Here is a 26,932-nt window from a genome sequence, read left to right on the forward strand (position 1 = left end):
TTTTTTTTAACTGTGCAGTATATCATGGGTCTCCTTGTATTTTCTGTAAATTTGGAGCATACAACAAGATATTTCATAGTTTAGCTGTCAGTAATTTATTAACCCCATTCTGTGTGTGTTGGGAATCTCGGTAGTGTCTGCACTTTTTCCCGTTACAAATTACTTTTTGATGGGCACCCTTACATATGTCCTTATGTTCCTTTGTGCATGTTTTTCTGAAGTTTGTTTCTTAAAAGGTACAATTGCCAGGTTCAGAGCAATGCTTTTCTTTTTTTAAAAAAATAGGTTCTGCCAATTTATTGGGGAAACTTAAGGCTCCAGGAAAGTTCCCTCTCCTCCTTCTGGCCTTGTCACCTGTCTTTAAATATACTCTTTTCTTTGGTGATTCATGAAAGTTAACTTCTTTTCTCAGATAACCCAAGAAAGGGGTTTCTTAGTCTTCAAAGAGCTTGGCTGTCAGAGAAGCCCAGAGTGTTTCTGACCAGTGTGGAACAGGATATAAGGACAGCTGTGTTCTTGGCCTCCCTGAGGGGAGCAGCTCAGGCTGTGGCTGTCTTGGTGTGTGGATGGGACCAAACCCTGGGTTTGTGCCTCCCCTGGGTCACTTTCACCCCCTCCTCGCAGGCCGGAGGAGAGTCATCTCTAAAGGCTGCTGCCTGCGTGAGCTGAGAAGTTTATCACCTTCTTCATTTTAGAATTCTGAGCCAGATTTAACTATTCTGTCTCTCAGTACTGTTAGCCTTAGCTGGGAAGCTAAACGTTTGACTGTTAGTGTGTGTGCACCTGTCTACCAAGAACATAATCGTGTAATAGTAAAAAGGAAAAATTGTAGACTGATAGGGTAGTTTTTCAAATCCTCTGGAGTTAACTGTGACTGCGGTTTTCCCAGATTTCTTCAGAGGATTTTGATTGCATTAGCACAGGCATGATTCTCAGCCCTGCTTGTAGAGAAAAGTTGAGAAGTGTTAGGGGCCCCATGAGCCTCTGAATATCCGGGTGCTGTCGTATGGGAAAGAGACTGTTCTTGTGACTCCAGGGCTACGACGAGAGGTTAGGAGTTGAGGAAAATGGGTAGCTCATAAAAAGCAAGGCCTTCTCATGCAGAGCTTTCACCTGTGGCATGGGCCGCTGAGACAGCACAGGGTATCAGTCTGATCTCCCTAGGGTCGTCTCTTCTGATCCCGGATCCTACTGCGTTAGCAGGGCTGGGTTGGGCATCAGAAAGGATCCCAACCTTTCTGATTTTGTTTCTGGGTTTGTTCTGGGATTTCCTCTGATTGACCCTGTCTCACTGGAAAATTGTGAACCATCCTGGCAGCAGATTCACTCTGCCCTCAGGTGCCTCTGGATTGTCATACAGACCCCATCCAGGCACCTCACGGTTGGGGCATTTGGGGGCTACTTCCCAGTGAAGAGAGGCCAAACTGCAGTGTTGACTGTTGTGGACCAGTGCACGTGGTCACTGGTCCACAACTGGGCCAGTGCCCAGAACAGGGTTTTTCTTTGCATTGTTTCAAGGCAGTCTTTAAAATTAGGTTTTATTTTATTAATATGTGGGGTGATATTTAATTTATATTTTATTAAATTTTTTTAAAAATTGAAGTATAACTGACATGTAACATTGTATTAGTTTCAGGTGTACTATATTACGATTTGATATTTGTATACATTGTGAAATGATCACCACAGTAAGTCCAGTTAATATACATCAACTTACATAGTTACACATTTTTTTTCTTGTGATGAGAACTAATTTGTTTCTTGTTCTTCTTTTTTCTTCTTCTTCTTTTTTTAAATATTTATTTATTTATTTGGCTGCGCCGGGCCGGGTTTTAGTTGCGCCATGCGGGATCAAACCCAGGCCCTCCTGAACTGGGAGCATGGAGTCTTAACCCCTGGACCACCAGGGAAGTCCCAGAGCTAGTTTGTTCCTTGAATGAAGCTTGGAAGGCTGGACAACTGTGGGAGTGCATTTGGCTGTCTACTCAGGCCTGCCACCTTGTGGGAAACTCTGGGAATGGCAGCAGTGCTTTTGTTCTGTAGTAAACCACAGAACAAAAGAGCCCCTCTTTTGGAGCCTTGGGCTTCTCACCTGGCTTGGAGATGTTTAGAGAATAAAACATTTGGAGTGATTTTTAATTGGAATGTTTGAGGTACTGCCCACAAGACAGGGCAGTCTGGTCTAGAAGCTGGTTCTTTTCCAGATGTGACCCTGAAGGCAGGAGAGCTCTCCACTGGCGCTGTGTGTCCTGGGCATGTGTGGGCACATCCTTGTGGGATGCCCTTCTCATCTTTCAGTGGTGGGCACTGTGTCAGCTGATGTCCTTGCTGTCCTCCAACCCTCATTGTCTGCACCTGGACAAATTCAGGGGTCCTCAGTTTGTACTGCACTTGGGGACCCAGTTCTCCTTTGTCTAGTAATTTATGGAAAAGAATAATGTTGTATCTCTATCTTGCAACATATACAAAAATATATTCCAGTAGTTTAAATAAATAGTTTAAAGATTTAAGTGTGAAAAGTAAAACTAACACTTTTTAGAAAAACTAATGAGAGAGAGTATCCTCATGATCTCAAGGTAGGAAGGAAAGAATTTCTTAAGTAAAACAACCAAACCACAAACCATAAAGGAAATGATTGATAGATTTTACCACATTAAAACGTGAAATTTTAGTAACAAAGGGCACTCAAGAAGATTTAAAAGCCACATACTGGGAAAAGATATTTGTAATGAATATAACTGGAAAAGGATCAGTACCTGGAATTTAGAAATAAGTTCTGCAGAAAGAAAGGAAGGGAGAGGAAGGGGGAGTGGGGGGAGGAAGGAGGAAAGGAAAATGAAGGATATGGACAGGCAATTCATAGAAGAGAAAGTGTGTGTAGTCAATAAACATAAGGAGAGTTGCTCTGTCTTTCTAGTAATCAGGAAAGCAAGTTTTTAAAAAAAGAGATCTTATTTTTTGTCCATGAGACTGGCAGTACTGAAAAAAGAAATCTGATTGTTTCACGATAGCCAAGAGGTGGAAACATCCCAAGTATCCTTTGATGAATGAATGGATAAGCAAAATGCAGTACATATATACGATGGAATATTTTTCATCTTCAAGAAGGAAGGAAATTCTGTCGCATACTGCAGCCTGGATGAACCTTGAGGACATTATGCTAAATGAAGTCAAGTCAGTCACAAAAAGATACATACTGTAGGATTCCTTTTATATGATTCTATTTATAAGTACTGTATATACCTCTAGAGTAGTTGGATTCAACGTAGGAGGAAACAAAGTAGGAGGCTGGCTGCCAGGGGCTGGGGGAGGGGGAACAGCTAATTGTTTAGTGGGGACAGAGTTTCAGTTTTGCAAGATGAAAAAGTTCTGGAAGTTGGTTGCACAACAATGTGAGTATACAAAACGCTACAGAAATGTATACTTCAGAGGTTGAAGGAGGCTAAGATGGTTTTGTGATATGTGTATTTTATCACAAGTAAAAACTAAAAGAAGAACCTGACTGTATGAAACCTTGGTGAGGATGCGTTGACGACAGTAACTTTCAGAACTCCTGCCCACAGGTGGTGGGATATAAATTGGGATAGCCACCCTGGAGAGCAATTTGCTATCGTCCGATCAGCGGGGAAAAGTCCGTATTCTGATCCTTAAGCTCTACTTCAAGGTGTCCACCCTAGAGGAGGATCTCACCGGTGTGGGAGAGGAGACGTGTACAGGGTTCACAAGAGTGTCATTTATAACAGCAAAAAAAATGGAGATGATGTAAACATCTATCCATCAGACTGAGAATGTGTGATGCAGGCATAGACAACAGACTTGTGGTTGCTAAGGGGGAGGGGTGGATTGGGAGTTTGGGACTAGCAGATGCAAACTATTATATATAGAATGGATAAACAACAAGGTCCTACTGTATAGCACAGGGAACTATATTCAATATCCTGTGATAAACCATAAAGGAAAACAGTATGAAAAAGAATATATGTGTATGGCTGAATCACTCTGTTGTATAGCAGAAATTAACAGAATGTTGTAAATCAACTAGACTTCAATTTGAAAAGATCTATCTACAATACAAAATAGATAACCAACAAGGATCTACTGTATAGCACAGAGAACTATACTCAATATCTTATAATAAATAAGCTATAATGGGAAATAATCTAAAAAAGATATATATATATATATATATATACGTGTGTAAAACTGAATCACTTTGCTGTACACCTGAAACTAACTCAACATTGTAAATCAAATATATGTCAATAAGATTTTTTTTTAAATCTAAAAAAAAAAAACCCGTGTGATGTACTCCTACAGTGAAGCACTCCCTGCACCACTGACCACACCTCAAAAGCAGCGTTGACTAGAAGGAAGCACAGGGAACACCATTAGGAACTTTCATGAGCACAGCAGTAGTATAGGTAAAATATTGTGCATGGTGATGGTTGACAGCAAATTTAGGAGAGCAATTGTGGAGGGGAGGAGAGGGGTACTAGATAAGAGAAGGGTGTACTGGGGGCTTTGGCTAAGCACCTGTACTATTTTATATCTTTGGAAAGCAATTTGAGACGTGCGACAAGGTAGAGTCGGCCCTCTATATCCGTGGGTTCCACATCTGAGGATTCAACCAACCAGGGACTGGGGGAAAAAAAAAATTCCAGAAAGTTTGAAAGAGCAAACCTTGAATTTGCCTTGCTGACAGCTATATTTACATAGCATTTTTGTTGTGTTGGGTATTATAAGTAATCTAGAGATGATTTAAAGTATAGGGAGGATGTGCGTAGTTCGTATGTAAATACTACACCATGTTATATGAGGGATGTGAGCATTCATGGATTTTGGTATCTGTGGGGAGTCCTGGAGCCAGTCCTTAAGATGAGAGCTAAGTGGTGGGTACTTAAAATTCTGTTACCTTATTTGCTGTGCTTTGCTGTATGTTTGGAAGATACTGCATTGTGTCTTTAAGAAGACTTTAAATGATCGAGTGAGGCTAAGTCAGTGGTTTTCTGACTATTTCTCAGCATGCAGTCCTGATCTGCAACAGTGACGCATTTTTATAAAATGGTGAAGATTTTAACCGCCCGAGGAAGCTGTGTACCACTTTTTAAAGTGAGTTTTGTAGTTTGGTGTCCTTGTAAGATTTCCTTTGAAGGAAGGACTTTTGCTTTAAAAAAAAGAAAGAAAGAAAAGGAAAAAGACTAAAAGCCCTGAATGAGCTGATTTCTGAGATTCCCTTTTTCCCCATTAATCTATAGTCCTAGGAGCTAATGTCTCAGAGGAATGAACTCACTTTCCTTGCCTCTAAAAGATTCTGACATTTGAATTAGCTCTTTCCTGTTAATCGTATTTATTGAGGGCTCACCCTCCCTCCACAGGGAATATTCAGTAGTTCCAGGTTCTGGTTCTCTGGGCTGCAAAGATCTTCTGATAACTCAGGGTCCATGTTGGATGAGCCAGGTGATTCCTGGACTGTCGGACCTGGAACGGTTAAGCAAGCCTTTCTGGCTCAGTCGTGTCATGGGGTGGGAGGGCTGCGGGGGTGCTCAGGAGGTACGAGCCCTCAGCCCAAGGGCTCAGATCCCCAGAGGTGCTTAGCAGAAGTCAGCCGGCCCTGACCACCTCTTAACACATCTTGTGTTTTGTTCTGTAGAGCAGCACCCTGAGTGAGCGTTAGTACCCCCTGTAATTCAGAGTAGAAAGCTCTCTTGCTTAAACCCTCCCATGGTTCCCATCTCACTCAGGATACAGTCTTTGCTGTGAGCCTTGAAACTGTGCCGACTTCTCTGGCCTTTTTATTTTTAAAATCTGCACTCTTAACCTTATACTTTTTTTTTTTTTTTTTTCGGTATGCGGGCCTCTCACTGTTGTGGCCTCTCCCGTTGCGGAGCACAGGCTCCGGACGCACAGGCTCAGCGGCCATGGCTCACGGGCCCAGCCGCTCCGCGGCACGTGGGATCTTCCCGGACCGGGGCACGAACCCGTGTCCCATGCATCGGCAGGCGGACTCTCAACCACTGCGCCACCAGGGAAGCCTTAACCTTATACTTTTTAAAAAGTATCTATTTATTTATTAATTTGGTTGTGCCAGGTCTTAGTTGCGGCAGGTGGGCTCCTTAGTTGCGGCATGCGTGTGGGATCTAATTCCCTGACCAGCGATTGAACCCGGGCTGCCTGCATTGGGAGCGCGGAGACTTAACCACTGCTTTCTGGCCATTTTTTTGAATCCACTTCTCCTTGTTCACTGGGTTCCAGTCACTCCTCCCTGCCCTCCTGTTTGTGCCTAGGACATGGCTGGTGATTCCTGCCTCAAGACCTTCGCACTTGCTCACTCCTCTGCCTCATGTGCTCTTGGCTGCTGGTCTTCATTTGCACCCAGGCTCAGAAGTCACCTTCTTAGAAAGACCTCCTCAGGCTATGGACTCTCTCACAAGCTACTCTGCTGCCCAGAAGTCTCTCTCCAGCTCGTTATCCTGTTTTATTTTTTATTTCCTTGACAGCCCGTATGCTCTCCAGTTATTTTATTTGAGAACTGATCTCTATCTACCGACCTCTGTCTCTGTGTGTTTGTATCGGCCCATCAGGATAAGAGGTCCACAGGCCACAGTCATTGTGTCTGTTCAGCATCACCAGCATTTAGAACAGGGCTAGAATATATTAGGTACTTGTGTCAGGGATCCTCAGCATCACCCTCAGGTTTGGTGATTTGCTAGAAGGACTCACAGGACTTAGCGTATAATCCTACTCACAGCTAAAATTTATTTCAGCAAAAGGACACAAAGCAAAATCAGCAAAGGGAAGAGGTGCATGGTGTGAAGTCCAGAGGAAATCAGGTGCTAGGTTCCAAGAGTCCTCCCGCTGTGGAGTCTCACAGGACAGACTTAGTTCCCCCAGTACCGAATCGTGACAACACGTGTGAAATGTAGCCAGGGAAGCCCATGAGATGCTCTCTGCCCGGGGTTTTTACTGGGAGCTGGCCACGTAGGAACCCCCTGCTTAGTGTGCTCTGAAATTTCAGATTCCCAGAAGAAAGCAGGTGCTGAGCCGAAAACACGCTGTTCATCCAGTCCAGGCATGGGGAGCCCTTCCTGTCACTCGGGAAAGTTTTATATCATCCAGGGAGCTGCTTACTGTTCACGTTCCCGGACGCCAGCTAAGGGTCAACCTGCAAGCAGGCCTTTCTAAGGATGGAAGTCTCAGGCCTGCTATGGTGACTCTTTCCTGTACACTACTTAAGAAATGTTTGTGAACGAATGAATCAACTCAGCGGGGCCTGTGGAATCAGACCTCAAGACCCCTGAAGGCCAGAGGGTGTGACCTCCCCTCCCTTGTCAACAGTCTTTCCCCCAGACAGACGGAGGCGAGTTTGTCCTTCCTCCTGCCCTCAGACCTTTGGTAATCGTGACTCTGTGGTCCCCAGGTGTTGAAGCACAACGGGTCATCAGAAATTCTCAACAAGCTGTATGACACGGCCATGGACAAGCTGGAGGTGGTTAAGAAGGACTATGACGCCCTGCGGAAGAGATATAGCGAGAAAGTCGCCGTCCACAGCTCGGACCTGAGCCGCCTGGAGCAGCTAGAGGAGGAGAACCAGCGCCTTCTGAAGCAGACAGAGATGCTGACCCAGCAGAGGGACACGGCCATCCAGCTGCAGCACCAGTGCGCCCTCTCCCTGAGGAGGTAGGAGCCTAGGCCGTCAAGGAGGGGAGCGAGCGAGCTGGCCTGTCTCTTGCACTCAGAGAATGGCCAGAGGGCCAAAGCATCCTCTCTGCCAGGGGCCACTCTCCTCTGTGGGCTTGTGGTTACCTATCTGCAAGGCTCTCCGCTACTTTCTGGGGGGTAAAAAAAAAAAAAGCAATTGAACTTTTTCAATCAAAAATTACTTACATCCAGGAAACATTTTCCTGACACTGTCTTGGCACTTGTGCTCCTTCCTTTCTTCCATCTGAGCGACTCGGGCGTGTTCTGACCGTCCTGTTTCTCAGGTCACCCCACAAGCCTCTCCCCTCTGTGTCAGTCACCCACCTGGCAGATAGGAAAGTTAATTGTCCTAGGCATTGTTCTTCTAAAGTTGCACTTTCTATTAAGGTAGATAATCTGTAGGGATGTGACCCCTGCCCTGCAACAGTGTTTCTTAAGGTACGTTCCTGCAGAATACCTGTTCTCTGGGGTGCTTATCAGGTTTATATGAAAAGCGTTCTCTGGCTTTAAAAGGGTTTGGGAATTGCCGGGTTGCACACAAACAGGTGTCTGTGCTGCAGAACTTCTCAGAACCTTTACTCCGATACTGTGCGCTAGAATCTCCCAAGAGGGAACAGAATGCAGTGTTTTTCCCAAACGTCAGTCATCAGAGAGCACACTTTTTTTAAATGGAGCTCTGTGCAGGATTGGTTTCTAAGGAACCCACACTCAGAAATGCTGCTCTAGAGCTGCAAATTTGCAGGGCCGCCTGCATGGCAGGTGCTTCCTGGCCTGGAAGGACCGAGCGGTGCTCTCACGCTAACCTGGAGGCGTTGGGCCAGGCACCTGTGTCTTGAGGCCTTATCCCCTGTATCTGTAAAATGAGGTGCTCAGACTCAACGATTGTTCAGGCCACTTTTGTCTTTCATAGGCTGTGATTCTAGCTTTGTTTTGTTCTTATTTTTAAAGGTAACGTAGCCTGACTGTGGAAGAAATAACACTGTTATTTCCAGTAGAGCAGAGGGCATGAAATTCTCAGTCCATCTTCCAGTATTTGTAAAAGGCTGAGAAAAATTCCCGGTCCAGGGGTCCTGGTCCTTCATCACTTTTCTCTCTTGGGGGTGTGGAGAATGACCGCGTTCAAAACTTCACGCTCGACTGTCCGGCGCGGCAGAGCTGGCTGGGCAGGTCCCCATGCCCTCGTCCTGGCTGCCTCTCTCCGCCAGGTTCGAGGCCATCCACCACGAGCTGAACAAGGCCACGGCCCAGAACAAGGACCTGCAGTGGGAGATGGAGCTGCTGCAGTCGGAGCTGACGGAGTTGAGGACCACACAGGCGAAAACCGCCAAGGAGTCAGAGAAGTACAAGGAGGAGCGGGATGCGGTGTACAGCGAGTACAAGCTCATCATGAGCGAGCGCGACCAGGTCATCTCCGAGCTGGACAAGCTGCAGACCGAGGTGGAGCTGGCCGAGTCCAAGCTCAAGAGCAGCACGTCTGAGAAGCAGGCGGCCAGCGAGGAGATGGAGGTGCTGCGACAGGTAGGAAGGTGGCGAGGGAAAGAGGGCTGTGACGCCCACGTGTCCAGAGGAGCAGGGAGCAGCCTTCAGCCTGCTGCTGCCTGGGCTATTGGATGCCTCCTGGGTAACTGCTGAGCTCACACTCGGTGCCCAGCTCTGTTCGGGCTGCAGGGGACACAGGTGAGGTTCAGCTGAGGTCCTGGGTGTCCGGAGCTGACAGCTGATGTGATGGTAGATCAGTCTCTTGCTGGAAGTCAGCTCAAGGGCTTGCTCCTTAAGAAGCGAGATCCCAGGGCCACGTTCCCAAAGCCATGGGTACCTTTGGCCTTGTGAGTCCAGAAGGGCACACTCAGTGTTCCTTCACCCCAACATCTGAGGAGTCTGCTCTTTAGAGGGGCGGTCTGGGCTCCTGGGAAGCTGTTCTACTAGGTTGAGCCCAGTAGAGGCACTGAGCTTGACTCCCGAGTGATCGGTAGGGATTCTCTGCATCTTTCCAACCTGAGCAGCCAGGCCTCATCAGTGACGCTGCTTTCCCACAAGAGCAGGTGTGCCCTGCTGGGGCTTGGACAGGCCTGTGGACTCCCCTCTTTGAGACCGCCTTCCCATTCGGTTAGTTTGTGTGTGGCTCTGTTTCGAGCTGCTGAACTTGATCAGAGCAGACTTTCTTCCCATCGGGATAGTTCTCTGTTCATACCTCTCCGTTCTGCTTGGTGCAGGTCAGTTAGAATGAAGGCCTTATCACTGGCCTGTGAGAAGTGAAAAGCAAGGTGTTAAAGGTCAGGCAGCTTAGTAAGGGACGGTGTGTGTGTGTGGATTGTTGAAGCTAGGGCCCTCTGGACCGAGCATGAGGCAGAGCTGATGCCCGAGGGGCGGCCAGGGCCTCGTGGGCCTCTCTGCGGACTGTGATGCTGCCTGATGCCCAGGCCGTGCTGGGGACTGTGTTTGGAGAGTGGACCTCCTCAGCCATGTGACCTCTTACCGCTCCTAGCTCTCTGGGCCTCAGTCTCCTTACCTACAAACTGGAGACGCTGACAGCATCCGCTTCACCGTGTGGTCATGCTGATCAGGTGGTTTAACCTTGAAAACACACTTAGGATAATATCTGCATAAAGTAGGAATGATTTGTGTCTTTATTATCAGGACTATTTGTATGCCCATCTGAGCCTTACTACCCCATTAGGATCAGGGTGCATCCTATAAGGTTGTTTTCATGGGCAAAAATGGGCCAAACAGCAATAATTTCCTACAAAGAGAGTGAGACTTCTCCAGACCATCAAGGCGAAAGCCATTGTGAAAAGGAGTATTTCCTTTGATGCAATTTTATAAGACTGGAATGAAGGAATTCTTAATGAGCAAATATAATGCGTTAGGACTTGGTAATTGCCCTGGAGAAAATGTCACCTCACTTTCACATTCTGGTTTGAGAGCTTAATTGTTGGGGAAAATGTTGATACCAAATAAGGAAAACAAAATGATGAAGAATAAAACATTAAAAATGCCTGAGTCGGTCAGTAAGCTAAAAAGTCGAGGACAGTGTGTTAAACCCGTAGAAGGTGGTGAGCCTGTGATAAGCCAGCAGCCCCCTGGAGGGGGGTGAGATGATGGATGCCCCCCAGGGAGCAAGGGGGGCAAAGAGCAATCGTGCTCTTTGTAGGAATGTGGAAGCACAGAGGAGGAGGAAGACCCCCGACTGCCCCGTGGTGCTAGATCTGGTGGCCTGTGTCACCCCCCTCCCATTGGCTCATGTGTGCCTCCCGCCTGGAGCCCGGTTCCCAGGCCTTGGCAGGGGGGCCCTGGCAGCGTGTGAAGTCTGCCTGTCAGCTGAGGCAGGAGTCTTCTCTGGGCACCCATCCCAGTCAGCAGGCAAGAGAGGACAGCCCCAGGCCCCCACCCCTGCAGCTTCCAGAACTGAAACCCTCGGCTTCTTATTTTTTTTTTTTCCCCCCCTATTTTTTATTTCTAGAGGAAACTCTACCAACATCAAAGCACCTCTGGCCAATATCATCTGCTGATATCATCAGCAAATCGCACTAATATAATTCCTGAATTCCAAGATGTACTTTCTCCGCCAATGCACACACATTTCAACATTTCTGAAACTGGTTGATACCTTCTACCTGACTGGTACATTCCATGTGGTCGCTCTTTTTCCTTTTTTTTTTTTTTTCCTCGGCTCCTTCTTGAGTTTATCTGGCTTCTGGGCCACGACCACTCCCCGCCTGGCCAGAGTAGGCCAGGTCTGTGACCTGGGCCATCCCGACTCTGAGGTGTGGGCAGGAGGGTCTTATCTCCCCGTGGCCTGCGAGACCCCTGGGGATTGATCCCGCCCCTCTCCAGCAGCCACTTCTTGGTGGCGGTGGTGGTGGTGGTGGGTTTGGCTGAGGTGGGCCTTCAGCCAGGCTAGCTTCCTGGTCTCAGAACTGTCCTCGTTCCGCTCAGCCGGGGCGGTGGTTCTTTTTCCCTCTGACCCCTGATGGCTTCCTACACTGTCCTCCCTTCTCTCTGTACCTCGCTCTTTATTTACCCTCTTTTCTCTGCCACTGCCCTCCCTCTCCCTGCTGTCTTCTCCAGAGTGGGTTGTGCAAAGAGAGGGCAGTCGTCGGGGGGGGGGGGGCCTGTCAGGGTCTTTGCCTCACTCTGGATACCAGGTCAGCTGTGACCCCTCTCTCCCCTGCTTCCCACCTTTCCGAGTGGGCACATCTAGGGGCTTCCTTCACAAGGGCCGGTGTCCAGACTCTGACCATGGGCAGGCCAAGTCCACTGAAGGTTCGCCGGCGTCAGGAGGACATGGTTACCGTCCGGGGCGGCTGGTCCCCCACAGGGAAGCTGTGGGGCGCTGCTGCGTGTCACAGAGGTCCTTCCAGATACTAGGTCGCTTCCCAAGACAGACCCTCTGACAGAGCTGTTGTCCCCTAGAAAGCCCAGCTTGGTCGCTTGGACGGGCCGGTCTTTCTGCTGCCCCTGAATGCACTTGCATCTCCTATGCCCAGTCCTGCTTGGGGAGCTGAATTTGCTAGAAAGTGGGGGAGCTCTGTGCGAGGGAGGAAGTACTGCGAGAGGTGGAGGATGAGCAGAGGCGCGTTCTCGTGTTGCGTGTATTTTGCTTCTTCAGAAAGCCTTTGAGCCGGACCAGGAGTTACTCTTGCAGTAGATGCTCACTTTGTCATTTGTTACATTCTTCATTTTTCTGAGGATTATAGAGGCACAGAGGGAGCTTTCTGTATGGGCACTTCAAAGAGTTTGATTTGCAATTTTAATGGAGCATGTAATGCTTTGGGGGGGGTCCAGGTGCAAATCCTTTAGATCTCAGCTTTTTAAAGGAACTGAAACACATAGGACTTCACCAGCAAACGTAGTAGTGTGTTTTCAGATTGAGGAATAACTCCATATGCTGGAGTGTAAAAACTGTATTGGAGACGCAGCGGGTGGGGAGCATGGTGACCAGTGCTGCACCCTTCACTGCAGTGGGGCCTCGTGTCACGTTCGTCACGAGAGCTCTTTAGGGACATGTAGTGGGCTCTTGGCAAAACGTATACCACGTGAGTGGCAGGGCAGGGTCTGGCAGGAGCCCTCCAGGGGGCATTCCACCTGGGCCCCTGGTCCTGGCTCTGTGTGGCGCTATGAGAGTTTGGGCGGACCCTAATATAGCATCGCTAGGGGTCTGAACGTGGCTGTGAAACACGTAGTCATGGGGGGTGGGGGGCGGTGTCGGGACGGGCTCTGGCTGAGACCCCAGTGTTTCCCTCCGTCCAGCTCCCGAGAGTCCAGCCCCGGCTCCTATACCAGTCGGAGGGCACTTCTGGGCCAGAAGGCCTGGTAACCTTCCCCTCTGCCTGCCCCTCACCCCCGCCAGATCAAAGACACGGTGACAATGGACGCGGGGAGAGCCAACAAGGAGGCTGAAATCCTTCGAAAGCAGTGCAAGGCTCTGTGCCAGGAGCTGAAGGAAGCCCTCCAGGAGGCGGATGTGGCCAAGTGCCGGCGGGACTGGGCCTTCCAGGAGCGGGACAAGATCGTGGCGGAGCGGGACAGCATCCGGTATGGGGCTCCCCGGGGCCGCATGGGCTCGGGTCTCCCCGTGGTGCCCTGGGTCTGTGGGAGGGTCGGAGTCATAACCACTTCCTTCCAGGTAAGGTGGGCGTGACCTGGGTCGTCCCTCCTCACCCTAGGTGATGCCCCAGCTTTGCCTCATAGTGAGAATTTTAGCATTTTCCATCATGTCTCGACTTCCCATTTCCCTTCACCCTAGAGGTCCGAGGACGTGCTGTGTCCACAGCATGGACCCCCGTAAAGTGGTATAAGGCCAGGCTTTTTTCATAGGGGGTTTCTGTTGCAACTGACATTTCAAAAATGTGTTCTTTCAGCCAGTATTCATTGGGCGCCTACTGTGTGCCAGGATCTTAGGTCCCTTGAGCAAGGAGACCCTGGGAGAGAAACAGCCTTCGAGGCTCCTGGGCACGTGTGATGCCCATGAGGGGCCGGCACCGCGGGGGCTACAGGCAGCTTCGTGGGACAGGGTGGTCGGGGGGAGGGAGGTGCGTGAACAGTGAGTTCGTGGGGGCATGCAGGGAACTGGGGGGCGGGTAGGGAGGTCTCCGCAGAAAGCATGGTGTTCGTGCTGGAACTAAAGCTCGAGTGGCATTTTTCCAGGTGGAGAAGGGGGGATGGGTGTTGCAACCTGAGGGCCCATCGTGAACAAAGGTGTATGGTGAGCTCAGGGCAGAGCTGGGACTGGTTGTGGCATGAGTGGGGTGCGCACTTGGTGAGTCACAGGAGAAGCGGCTGGCAGGGCTCCTGAGGGCAGGTGGTGAGGGCCTGTGAAGGGGAGCCCAGGAGTGTAGACTTGGCCCTTGGCCTGGAATAAAGCCAGGAGAGGCCCTGCTGCTGCTGGTGGTGGTGGTGATGGTGATGATGATGGCGATAAGTGAGGACTTGGTCATTGAGGGTTTCTGCAAGATCCCTTGTGGCCGTTTGGAGAGACTGATGTCCACCTGGGCTGGTCAGGAGATGAAGGTTCCGGATTGGAGGAGATTTGGGGCCAAGGAGAAGTGGGGACCAGCCCTCAGGGTCCATCGAGTGGCAGGATGCCGTTCTGGAGGTGGCACAGAGCACAGCACAGACTCTCCTGCTGCCTGGTCACCTGTCCCCACTACCTCTCTGAGTGACTGAGCTGATCCTGGGAGCCCAGAGGCCACACGTCTGTTAGTAGAGAGCTGTTAAGCCTGCACTTCCCACCTGCACAGGGCTCCGGGCTGCAGAGATGCCTAAGACATGATTTCTGTCCAAGTGGGGGGCTCAGTCTAGTTGTAGGGTGGAGGGCATCTCTAGAAAAGCCTGCACGTGGGTAGTGGTGCAGTGTCTGGCCGGTGCTGGAGCACAGGGGCTTGCCAGGTGGGCTGCGCGGGTGGGAGCGTGGTCGTTAACCCCAGGCACACTGAGGCTGAACCTGTGGGATGGACACTGGACGTTCAGAAGCGGATGCTCGTTGCCTGGTAACCGTGGGGGTGTCTCCTCTGCCAGGTCCCCAGTGTCCCTCTGTCTCTGTGTGGGATTGGCCTGGGTGGCCTTGCCTCCAGACTCTCAAGCGCTCCATCTGTGCATCTGGGGTGTTCGGGAGCACGGGCTGCCGGCCTCACTGCAAGCCGTGAGTCCTCTGTCCCCTGCCCCTCACAGTGACCTAGCCCTCTGCCCCCTCTGCCAGGACGCTCTGTGACAACCTGAGGCGGGAGCGGGACCGGGCGGTGAGCGAACTGGCTGAGGCCCTGCGCAGCCTGGATGACACTCGCAAACAGAAGAACGACGTCAGCCGGGAGCTGAAGGAGCTCAAGTACGCTGGGGTGGGCGCCTGCTGGGGTGCGCTGGCGCCCGGGAGCACGGTGTCCGCTTCTGTCAGGACAAGGCAGCCCCGTGAGCAGGCCCGGCAGTCTGTCCCTTCACTCTGCCTTACTCGGTCAGTCCGTAAAATGTGTCCGAGTGTTGCCTCTCTGTTGAGAGTTAATTAGAAATCCTTAGATCAGCACAGAGCGTGGCAGCGGCCCTTTGGTGCGTGAGTCGGGGTCGGCAGGCACTGTGTGCCAAGGCTCATCGGAAGGAAGGTCCCTGCCCCGGGCGGTCCACTGGGGGACAGGCAGGCATGTGTTGTCCATTCATTCCCTCCCTCCCTCCCTCATTCATTCGGCAACTCAGCAAGGACTTGCCAGGTGCCTGCTGCGTGGGGGCCAGGCCCCGGGGGAGGCACAAGCCGCCGGGTCCCTGCCCTGTGGGGCTCACAATACACGGAGACAGACCAAAGGCAGGGCCATCCGAGAGACCAGCATGCAGTCAAACAGAATGATGACAGATTCTGATGCAGCGTTTTTGAAGGCGGTTGTGACTACCGCTCAGCAGTCTGTGCTGTTTGGGGTGTCAGACAGCATCCCCTCAGTTACAGCGCTGCTCCCAGGGGTGTTACTTCAGACTTGGTGGCCCCTAGCAGTGTACTGAAAATACAGGGATCCAAGCTGAAGAAGAGAAATCGGCAGATGCCAATCGTCAGTGCAGTCCAGAGCCAGACCGGGTAGTTGAGAAGCAGTGGCTGTCCGCCTGCTCGTGAGGCTTCCTGAACCGATAGGGTGGTTGGAAGCTGGTGAGCGTGCAAGCCTCGCACAGCCGAGGGACGTCTTCCGGAAGTGGGTGACAGCTTCCCCTTCTTCCCCGTTCAACAGAACCTCCTAACGTAAGGCAAACAGCGTCATTTACTCCGGGAAAACCCAGAAGCCCTGGGGCTTGAGCACTCTAAGAAAATCCCGGGGGTCAAGCGGCAAAGGGACAGATTCTCTCCAGGCACCCAGTTAGGGTCTAGCAGGTGGTGGAATGAAATTAAGGCAAAGCCTGGAGCCTCGGGGGCTTGAGCACGGGAGGAGGTTTTGCACGTTAATTGAGCTGGAGTTGCCTGGAACTTCTAAGAAATGTCAAGTTCCGTTTGTTTGTTCATTCAGCGCATTTGTATTTGCACCTTCTCTGAGCTAAGTTCTCTAACCAGTGGGATGCAGGTGAGGGAGTCCTTGCCGCTGCCCAGGAAACCCCCGTCTGTAGAAGCAACAGATGTATGTGCCTAGTGGGTGAGAGGTGAGCCGTGTGTGGTGAGCATGAAGTGCAGAGCTGCTTCTCTGTCGGGGAAGAAAGCTTGGAGAAGGACTACCCGTGGGCTGCGTGGCCTCCTAGAGCCGGCCACACATTCTTGAGCACAGTTCAGGCAAAGGTGTGGACATGGGAGCGTGTCCAGTTGAGCAGGAAACAGCAGTAGTGAGGGGTGTGGCAGGAACCCACTGGGCAGTGCTGAGGAATTGGAGAGGTCATCTGGGCCCAGGTTCTAGGAAGAAGGATGTTACTGGGGCATGTTAACAGGTTTCTGAGTCTTTTTTCGTCCTCCTCACTGGATCTTTCTGAGAACTAAAGCTTTTTATTTTGATCGAATCTGATTTGCTGATTTTTATTTTTTTTACTTTTAACGGATTGTGTTATGTCTAAGAACCCTTAATCCAGTCCTAGATCTCAAAGATTTTTCTCCTATACTTGCCTTCTAGAAGTTTTTTAGTTTTATATTTAAATCTGTGATAGGTCTTGCGTTAATTTTTATATAAGGTATGGGGTTTAGGTTGAGAGTCTGTTGCCAGGATGTCCGCTTGCTCCAGCATCATTCGTTGAAGGCCATCCTTCCTCTACTGAACTACTTCTGCACCTTTTGTACTCTGTGGGGCTGTTTCTGGGTCCTCTGTTCTGTTCCGTTGATCCATGTGTCTGTCTTCCTGGCAGTTCCACACGGTCCTGATTTCTGTAGCCGTATAATAAGTCTTGAGATCAAGTAGAGTGATTTCTCCCATTTTATTCTTCATTTTCAAAATGGGTTTAGCTGTTCTAATTCCTTTGCCTTTCTGTGTATATTTTAGAATAGTCTTATCCCTGCCTACAGAAAGTCTTGCTGGCATTTCTGTAAGAATTGCATTAAACCCCTAGATAAATTAGGGGCAATTTTCTGAGACTTAAAAAAAACAAAAACAAAAAAACTATGAAAACTCACTGGTACCCAAGAAGCCTTGGGTTTATGAGGCAGCTGGTGTGAAGTATGAGGGAGGAGGGGAATGGTCCACCTCATTTCCGAGTGGACTTTGGTGGGATGCTTTGCCTCCCAGAGGGCCGTTGCCATGGCTCTCTCTTTGTTCACAGGGAACAGATGGAATCCCAGTTGGAAAAGGAGGCCCGGTTCCGGCAGCTGATGGCCCACAGCTCCCACGACTCAGCCATTGACACAGACTCCATGGAGTGGGAAACAGAAGTCGTGGAGTTTGAAAGGGAGACGGTAAACCGCCCTTGTGTCTTCTCTCCCCAGCTCTCCTCAACGTGACGGCTTTGGATGGGGGAGGGAAAGGATGGCCCTCTTGCAGGGCCCCCCAGCTTCATGGCTGCCAGTTGGGAGGTCAGCTTTTTCTCCCAGGGTGTGGATGCATCCTTTCCCTGCACTTGTCCAAGCCCCATGCAGTAGCAGCTTGGTCTCCTGTGTTACCCGGCCGCTTTTCTTTTGCCAGGAGGATATTGACTTGAAGGCACTTGGTTTCGATATGGCAGAGGGTGTGAATGAGCCTTGTTTGCCGGGGGACTGTGGCATATTTGTCACTAAAGTGGACAAAGGAAGCATTGCTGATGGCCGCTTACGGTGAGTGTAGAGGGCTCCGGGCTCTGGAGGGAAGGTGACAGTTCCCCTCTGACCTAATGCAGAGGACCTGGAGAGCCAGGTGGCATTTAAATGAACGCATCCCAGGACCTGGGGGCCTCACAGAGGCTGTTGAGGCTTTCAGGCTTAACTGCTAACATTGTTCTTAAAGGCTGCTCGGACTCCGAATCGCCTCTGAATCTGACCTTTCTCCCATCACCAGGTGCTGCCTTTTGCTTCTCTGTGTAGTAAGGGGCTCAGGTGAAGTGTGTGAGAGTCTGGAATGTGCATTGCCTGCTCATCCCATGAAATAGTGATGATAATAATTAGCACCTACATAGTGCTTGGTATTTGCTAAGTTTAAGTACTTCATATAATTCATTAGTCTTTACAATCCCATGAGGTAGGTGCTTCTGTTGCCCCCATTTTACAAATGAGGGCACTGAGGCCCAGAGGGACTACGTCATGCCGCTAGTAAGTGGTAGAGCTAGGGTTTGAAACCAGGCTCCAACCCTTGCCAGCTTAACCACTCCACCTTCCTAGAAGAGGAAAGCTTTCTCTTTTTTTCTTTCTTTCTTTTTTTTTTAAAATAAATTTATTTATTTGTTTGTTTTTATTTTTGGCTGTGCTGGGTCTTCGTTGCTGCGCGCGGGCTTTCTCTAGTTGCCGTGAGCGGGGGCTACTCTTCGTTGCGGAGCACGGGCTCTAGGCGCGCGGGCTTCAGCAGTTGTGGCACGTGGGCTCAGTAGTTGTGGCGCACGGGCTTAGTTGCTCCGCGGCATGTGGGATCTTCCCGGACCAGGGCTCGAACCCGTGTCCCCTGCATTGGCAGGCGGATTCGTAACCACCGTGTACCAGGGAAGCCCCGAGGAAACCTTTCTGAATGTGTTTGTGAGGTACCTGCTTTCTGGTGTTCTGCTCCCCGAATGGGAGCAACAGGGGCCGGCCCCCTGGTCCCAAGGCCTCCGCTGGCAGTGACCTGGCTGTCCCCCTCCTCAGGGTCAATGACTGGCTGTTGAGAATCAACGACGTGGACCTCATCAATAAGGACAAGAAGCAGGCCATGAAGGCGCTCCTCAACGGGGAGGGGGCCATCAACATGGTCGTGCGTCGGAGGAAGTCCCTGGGCGGGAAGGTGGTCACACCACTGCACATCAACCTGAGCGGGCATAAAGGTAGGGGCTGGGGAGGTGGGCAGGGCACCCTTTTCTCGTACAGAGAGATCGCATGTGTTTTCGGGCACCCCTCATTCCCAGAACTAGGCGTTGATGTGGTTTCAGTGCAGCCCATGTGCTTCCCGCTAGGGGGACGTCTGGGTCCTGGGTCTTGCTTGTCTCTGATTGTTTGATTCGCCAGACCAGACCTGACCAGGTCCCTGGGTGGTGTGACCTGGGCGAGGTGCTGGGATGGACAAGTCGCAGTCTGCCAACATCCTTTTTAAAAGTTTATCTCGTAAAGACAAGATGAGACAACCAGAGGGCCGTGCAACCCGGGCAGGGGTTAACCGGGGACCTCTGGTTTGCAGACAGCGGCATCAGCCTGGAGAATGGAGTGTACGCTGCCGCCGTGGTGCCCGGAAGCCCGGCTGCCAGAGAGGGGTCCCTTGCCGTGGGAGACAGGATCGTGGCTGTAAGTGTCAGGGAACCTTCCTCTGGTTCTGGACTCCCCATCTCCCAGTTCCCATCCTGAGGGCAACTACTTTTAACAATTCGTTGTGTTTTCTCCCCCAAACGTTCAAAACTTATATCTCCCACTTTTTTTTTTTTTTAACTTAGATGTGATCATAGTATATACTGTGCTGCTGCTAACCTTGCTTTCTGTTTTTAACAGCGTGCCTTGAGGTTCTTCCAGATTCACATCTTTAGATCTGAGTCATTTCAGTAACTGCATGTTCCTTAGTGGCCTTTGGGCCGGTCTCCTGATGGACAGTCAGGACATTTTTTGCCATTGTAATAGTGCTTCATGGCCACTGCTGTGTCCCGCCATGGGATAGAGTCCCGGCTGGGGGAATCGCTGGATCAGAGGGCATAAGCATTCAACACGTGATGTGATTCCCTCCTTGTGCTTCCGAGAAGTCCCACCTGCCGTGTTTGGGGGAGCTCGTTACTTCACATCTTTGCCAGTGTTTTTCAGATTTGGGGGCGAGCTAGAGTTTGAAAGCAATATGGCCATTACAAAAAACTCTTAAGATGTGGGGAAGTTATAAAGAAAAACAAAACCAACCAAATTAATCTACCACCCCAAGATAATCACTCTGAATATATATATTTTTTAACTTTCAATTTTGAAATAATTACAGAAATAATTATAATTCAGTTATAATGTTAAACAATATTAAAAAATGAAGTGGCAAAGATAGTACAGAAAGGTCCTACGTACCCATCATCCGGTTACCATCTAATGGTTACATCTTACGTAACTATGAAATCTGTTATCACATTTTAGGATAAAAAAAAATCAAGATACAGAGCTGTCCACCACCACAAAGATCTCCCTCGTGTCACCCCTTTCTGTTAACCCCCGCAGTCCTAAGCATGCCCCCTCCCCGCCATCATAAGCCCTGGCAACTAATTTGTTCTCCAGCTCTATAAGTCTGTCATTTGGAGGATATTGTATAAGTAGAGTCTACAGTACTTGCCCGTTTGAGATGGCCTTTTCCACCTGGCTTCGTGCTGTGAGCTCCATCACGTGGTTGGATGTGCTGATGCTGTGGTCCTTCTCGAAGCCGGGTAGGACTCCATGGTATGGGTGCACCCCAGTCTCACCGTTCACCTATTGCACATACACTTTTAAAGAGGACTGGAACGTGTCTGAGAGGGGTGCGGACAGAGACTCAGGCGTGAGGGGCTGTAGGAGTCTTTGTGATGATACTTCATGTCACGTGGGTCCAGCCTCCCACATCATGATCTCGTTTTCAGTCTCCTCGCGCCCCTGGGGGGGCGTCCGTGTTTGTTTTCCTTTTTGCTCTTGAAAGAATTCTGAGCCGTGGTCCAGCATCACGCAGCAGGAAGCAGCGTGTCCGGGATGTCCCTCTGGGACCCGTGGTGTTCTGGTCCCAGTCAGTCAAAGTCACTTCCCCAGAGTGCTTTTAAGGCTGTGTGTTTCATTTGCCTCAGAAGCCCCATAACTGGACCTTGAGGGCCTTACCTGGGGAGGGGCTTTCTCTCCTTTGCCAGCTCCAGATGGGGGCACCTTACAGAACAAGGCCCACTGTCCAGCGTGCGTCAGCAGCTAGGCAGAACGCCTATCCTGGTGGTGGGCCTGACGGGCTCTCTGTTGGCCCTAGATCAATGGCATTGCACTGGACAACAAGTCTCTGAATGAGTGTGAATCTCTGCTGCGGAGCTGCCAGGACTCCCTGACCCTCTCCCTCCTGAAGGTAAGGGCCCCCGCCCTGCACTGGCTCTGCTCTCGCCCTCTTTGGGGCAGGCAGAGCCCCAGCTCCTTGTGCCCAAGCCACTTCTCCACATCATTGGGATCCTTGGAAAAAAGGTCTTGATTTATAAGTGCAAGGTATGCATGAACCCTGACTGGATCCTGGTTTCAAAACCAAAACCCAAAACCCAAAACCCAGAAGCAAAAAAACCTAGCTATGAAGGACACTTTGGAGGTGGGGGGTACATTTGGATCTGGACTGGATAATTAGATGATCTTAGGGAATTGTTACTTTTCCTGGGTATAATGATGGTATTGGGGTTATACAGGAGAATGGCCTTATTTGGGAGAAATGCATGCTAAAGCTGTTCGGGTGAAACGTCATAATATTTGTAACTTATTTTCGAATGTTCTGCAGTATAAATAGATACAGACAATTGGGCAGAATATTGTTGAATCTAAATGGGTTTAAGGGCGTTTATTGTACTTCTTATCAGCTTTTCTAAGAAGGTTGGAAAAAGGCTCATCTACTTCATTAAGAGATGTTTTTAAAAATTATTTTAAAATTAATAGACTTTTGGGGGAACAGATTTAGGTTTACAGAAAAGTTGAGTTAGTACAGAGAGTTCTCATATCTTCTGCTCTGTAATATTGATGAGCCAATATTAATACATTAGTATTAACTAAAGTCTGTAGTTAACGTGAGGATTCACTCTTGGGGTTGTACATTCTACGGGTTTAGACAAATGTATAATGACGTGTATCCGCCATTACAGTATCCTGCAGAGTGATTTCAGTGCCCTGAAGATCCTCTGGGCTTCACCTGTTCATCCCTCCCTCCCCATCAACCCCCGGCAACCACTGATCTTTTGACTGTCTCTGTAGTTTTGCCTTTTCCAGAATGTCATATAGCTGGACTCGCATAGTATGCAGCCTTTTCAGATTGGCTTCTTTCACTTAGTACTGTGCATTTAAGGTTCCTGCATGTCTTTTCATGGCTTGATACGTTGTCTCTTTTTATCACTGAACAGTATTCCATTGTCTAGGTGTACCGTAAGATGCCTTTAACAGTGAATTTTTTATAATTACATTTAATAATTTTTAAAAATAGGCAGGACACAGTGCAGGTGATTTCAGAAAGTGCTCAAAGTCAAGGGAACTTTGTGTCTTTCCTGTGGGTTCCCAGTGGCCTGGCTGTGAGCAAGCCTCACCTGTTGGCGAGGTGTACATGCCTGCACGTCTGTCCATCTGTCCAACTTTGGGGTGTGTATGGCCCATTCCTGACCATCGCTCTACCTCCAGGGATGTTTTTCGGTGGCAGCTCCAGGTCGTGCGGTCTCACCGGCTCTCTTCCTCACTCCTCTGCAACCCCTACTTAGGTGTTCCCTCAGAGCGCGTCGTGGAGCGGCCAGAACATCTTTGAAAACATCAAGGACTCTGATAAGATGCTGAGCTTCCGAGCCCATGGCCCAGAGGTCCAGGCTCAGAATAAACGGAATTTGATGCAACACAACAGCTCCACGCAGACGGACATCTTCTGCGCCGACAGGCGGGACGACAGGAGGGAGTCTGGGCCCCCAGGAGGCAGCAGCTCCTTCCTGCACAAGCCGTTCCCCGGGGGAACCTTCCCCGTCTCCCCCCAGGCCTGTCCCAGCGCCTCCGAGCGTAGCCTGAGCCCCTTCCGCTCGGACGCCTCGGGGGAGCGTGGCTCTGGGCCGGTGGACGTGCGTAGTCGGCGGCCACTGCTGCCCTTCGAGACTGAGGTGGGCCCCTGTGGGGAGGCAGAGGCCCGCCTGGACAAGGCAGAGCCCGAGAATGCCAACAGCGGCGGGACCTGGCCCAAGGCTGTGCTCAGCTCCACGGCAGGACCCGAGAAGCTCTCCGTTTACAAGAAGCCAAAGCAAAGAAAGTCTATCTTTGACCCAAACACTTTCAAACGCCCCCAGACGCCCCCCAAAATAGACTACCTGCTCCCAGGCCCTGGGCCTGCTTACTCCCCCCTGCCCTCCAAGAGGGTGGGACCTCTGACGCCCCCAAAACCTCCCAGGAGGGGTGACTCCATTAAGTTCCAGCACAAACTGGAAACCAGTTCTGAGTCAGAGGCCACTCTAGTGGGCAGCTCCCCATCCACCAGCCCCCCGAGTGCCCTGCCCCCCGACATGGACCCCGGGGAGCCCATGCACGCCTCACCCCCTCGCAAGGCCAGGGTCCGCATTGCTTCCAGTTACTACCCTGAAGGGGATGGGGACTCCTCCTACCTGCCGGCCAAGAAGTCCTGTGACGAGGACCTCACCTCCCAGAAGATGGATGAGCTGGGGCAGAAGCGCCGCCGGCCAAAGTCTGCTCCCAGCTTTCGGCCCAAGCTCGCTCCAGTAGTGATCTCTGCTCAGTTCCTGGAGGTAGAACTCAGCCCTGGAGTGGGTCAGGGTGAGGTGGAGGTGGGGCGGGCCACACAGGGATCTGTGCCCGCCCGCACTGGCATCCCCCAGCTCAGGCTTAGCCCTGGCTCCTTTGCCTCTGCTCTCAGCACCTGCACGCGCTGGGGGGGGGTGGGGGGGGGTGGGGGGTGGGGGGGTGGGGGTGGGGGGTGGGGATGGCAGGTGAGTGCCGGCAGGAAGCAGTCTCCCTTTAGGAGATTAGAAAGTAGCCTGGGGTGTGCATGATAGCGGTAATATGACACCAAGAGGGCAATGCTTTCTTGGGTGTGGGGTTTGATTTGCTTATTGAGCAAGAAGCTTTTGAACTTGTATTGCAATAAACCCAAGTGGCAAGGACCCGCCTCAAAGGGTTTAGGGAGTCAAGATAGCACGTGTGAATCTGTTAGCCGGCAGCAGGACAGGCCGGCTTGTTTTTGTGGGTGCTGTGGTCATTTCCAGAAGGGAGAGATTGCTGTGAGCAGGAGAACAAATCCGTGTTACTTTCAGCAGACACGGAGCTTCACACGGCTGGGCAGGTTGTGTGGAGTTGCTACATACGTGTGCCCGATGCACCCATGTGTTCCACCCTCTCTACACACAAGAGCTGTTTATTCGAAAGAACAGATTCTTTCTGTGTGGTTTTCTTCCAAAGTATTTTTGAAGGAAGTTCTTCTCTTGCAGATGTGTAAGGCAACGTGAATGAATAAACGAGTTAACGACCTCTCCCAAATGTCACGTCATGTGTCTGAGTGGGAGAAGCTAGGTCGTGAGGGATAGAAATCGCTTGCAAATGCCTGTGTGTTTCCCTGTTTCCAGCCACTGCCTCTTGCCTTTGGTTCTGCAGGAGCAGAAGAGTGTCCTGGCCAGTGGAGAGCTCTCCCCAGATCTCCAGGAGTGGTCCCCTTACTCGCCAGGGCATTCCAGCCGGCACAGCAACCCCCCCTTCTACCCCAGCAGGGCGTCTGTGGGTGAGCTGGCAGGGCAGGGCAGGGCAGGGCCGGGCCGGGGAGGAGGGTCGATGCGGGCTCCCAGGGCCGCCCAGTCCCAGGGAGAGTGGAGACTGTCATTTCAGGGAGCTGCTGTGTGTCCTCAAAGATCTAGCCACTGCTGACCTGTCTGGAGTGTTCAGTCTTCTATCAGTGACATCTTTTAGCTTTTCAGAGTGCTTTCTCCCCATAGCAGCCTGGGAAATGGGAAGCACTGAAGAGGGTTCTCCTGCCTTACAGGTGGAGCAGGGCCAGAAGCTTGCATAGATCTGGGGCTGGCTGGATGCTTTGGGGCCACTGTCTCACCCTGCCCATTTGCAGGCACTGTTCCCCGCAGTATGACCCCGAGCACCACTGTGAGCTCCGTCCTGAGGAACCCCATCTACACCGTGCGCAGCCACAGGGTCGGCCCTTGCAGCTCTCCGCCTGTCCCCAGAGAGGCTGGCCCCCAGGGTTTGCATCCCAGGTATGTGAAGCCACCTGTGCTTCCCTGTACCCCAGCCATCCAAGCCCACCTGGGCATAAGGCCACTGTGTATAGAGGGGTTCCCTTGCCTAGCTGGGAAGAGGCCGGGTAGAGCAGCGCTGGGGCCCCGGGGAAAGGAAACTTTAAGGTCGCTCTCTTTATTTACCAGCGTGGAGCTTGAAAAGGTATTTGTACGACGATGGTAGAGAAGGCAGCTGATAGCTGAGTGCTCACATGCCAGGTACTGTCCTCAGACCTTTATAAGCATCATCTCACTTGGTCACCAGAGCCACCCTACTATTACTGTCTCTGGTTGATAGATGAGGAACTGAGCCTTAAGAAAATGAATGGATTGGCTCAAGGTCACTCATTCATTCGATGACTTGACAGGTTTTAATAGAGCACAGACTACATGCCGTGGACTGCTACAGTTCTAGAGGGCTACAGTGAAAAATTAGGTAGACAAACTTCATCTCCTGTGGCATTTGTGTTCAAGGGGCTGGGGCCGAGGCGGGGAGTGGGGAATGACCAAAAAAGAGAACAGAGTGATACCAGATGGTGCTGAATGGTCCTAAAGACCCTAAAGTGTTGACAGGCTAGGCTGTGACTCGGAAGAGGGTGGCAAGTTATATTGGGCGGTGGAGAGGGCCCCGTGCAGGGGGATGCTGCCGTGACCAGAAGGCTGAGAAGAGGCCAGCTGTACACGACTTGGGGGAGGAGCCTCCAGGAAGGAGGGCTGTAGGTGCTACAGCCCGGGCCTCTGAGAATGGTGCAGTGGGCTCCAGGGACAGAGTAGGGGAGCTTGGCAGAGAGACGGTGAGTCAGGAGGAAGGCCCGCGCCATAGGGCACAAACCCCGAGTTTGGGTTTTATTTTGACTACAGTGAAGACCACTGGAAGGCTCTAAGCAGGCAAGAGATGTGGTCTCACAGCTAGAAGAGGTCATCATTGGGCCTGAATGCGGGCCAGCCTGACGTGGGCGACGCGGGCTCCCTGCCCTCAGCTCTCCCGTTTCCAGGGACGGGCTCTTCTAGGGAGAGCCTCGGTGCCGTCCTGCCCCTCCCTGCCCGCCCAGGATGCAGAGCCTCTGTTCGTCCCTGCAGAAAGCCCTCTGTCCCAGTGAGCTTGGTCCTGGCCTGGCGCTTGCAGGGCCCTCTGAGCGTGGCTGCGGGCAGTCACCGTCCTCGACTGACTGGGAGCCGCTTCTGGGCCTCCCTGAGCTGGCAGAGGGCCTCAGGGTGGCCAGCCACTTGTTACCCTGACCTGGTCCTTCTCCCGAGCCCCTCACTTGTCTGCTTTTCGACAGTGTCCAGCACCAGGGCCGCCTGAGCCTGGATCTGAGCCCCAGGGCCTGCAGCGACTGCTCTGAGATGAGAGCCTCCCATGGGTGCAACTCCCTGCCCTCCAGCGCCCGCCTCGGTAACTGAGCCACTGGGGCCTTCTCGCCAGAGCAGGCACCAGCCTTTCTTCATCTCCACCCTCATCCTCATGCCCAGACCTCCTGGCGGCCCACACACACAGCCCCTCTCCCGTCTGGGGGCCGAGGCCGGCTCCACACTGCACCCAGAGCCCTTTCCTGTGGCCTTCCTGCAGCTTCCCACAGTGGCCGTGTAGTTGTTCTGGTGACCCCTGGCCCAGGAGCCTTGCTCCCTGACCCTGAGGTCATTCTGGGGGATGTCGTGTTGCCGATCACTTACGGAAAACGCACCCCAGAGTCGAGGCTAGCAGTTGTCTCAAAGAGACTCTGGTGGAGCTGCTTCCGGCGTTGTGGACACGAGGCCGGCAGTCGCGCCTGTCGCGTGGGGT

At 51.4% G+C, this 26,932-nt stretch overlaps 1 protein-coding gene across 1 annotated transcript in view; it reads left to right on the top strand.

Annotated features, from left to right (window-relative positions):
• The window catches only part of DLG5 (discs large MAGUK scaffold protein 5), a 118,542-nt gene that overhangs the window by 71,817 nt on the left and 19,793 nt on the right, over window positions 1-26,932 (top strand). The window contains exons 6-18 of the mRNA XM_065894206.1: window positions 7,418-7,677; window positions 8,904-9,216; window positions 13,049-13,233; window positions 14,897-15,022; window positions 17,401-17,533; window positions 17,760-17,887; window positions 18,884-19,059; window positions 19,410-19,513; window positions 21,171-21,263; window positions 22,639-23,658; window positions 24,521-24,644; window positions 24,984-25,128; window positions 26,433-26,545. Of these exons, the coding sequence (XP_065750278.1) occupies window positions 7,418-7,677; window positions 8,904-9,216; window positions 13,049-13,233; window positions 14,897-15,022; window positions 17,401-17,533; window positions 17,760-17,887; window positions 18,884-19,059; window positions 19,410-19,513; window positions 21,171-21,263; window positions 22,639-23,658; window positions 24,521-24,644; window positions 24,984-25,128; window positions 26,433-26,545 (2,920 nt within the window). The remainder of the gene's footprint in view (window positions 1-7,417; window positions 7,678-8,903; window positions 9,217-13,048; window positions 13,234-14,896; window positions 15,023-17,400; window positions 17,534-17,759; window positions 17,888-18,883; window positions 19,060-19,409; window positions 19,514-21,170; window positions 21,264-22,638; window positions 23,659-24,520; window positions 24,645-24,983; window positions 25,129-26,432; window positions 26,546-26,932) is intronic.

Source organism: Phocoena phocoena, chromosome 16 (genome assembly GCF_963924675.1).
Source record: "Phocoena phocoena chromosome 16, mPhoPho1.1, whole genome shotgun sequence".
Lineage (NCBI taxonomy): Eukaryota > Metazoa > Chordata > Mammalia > Artiodactyla > Phocoenidae > Phocoena > Phocoena phocoena.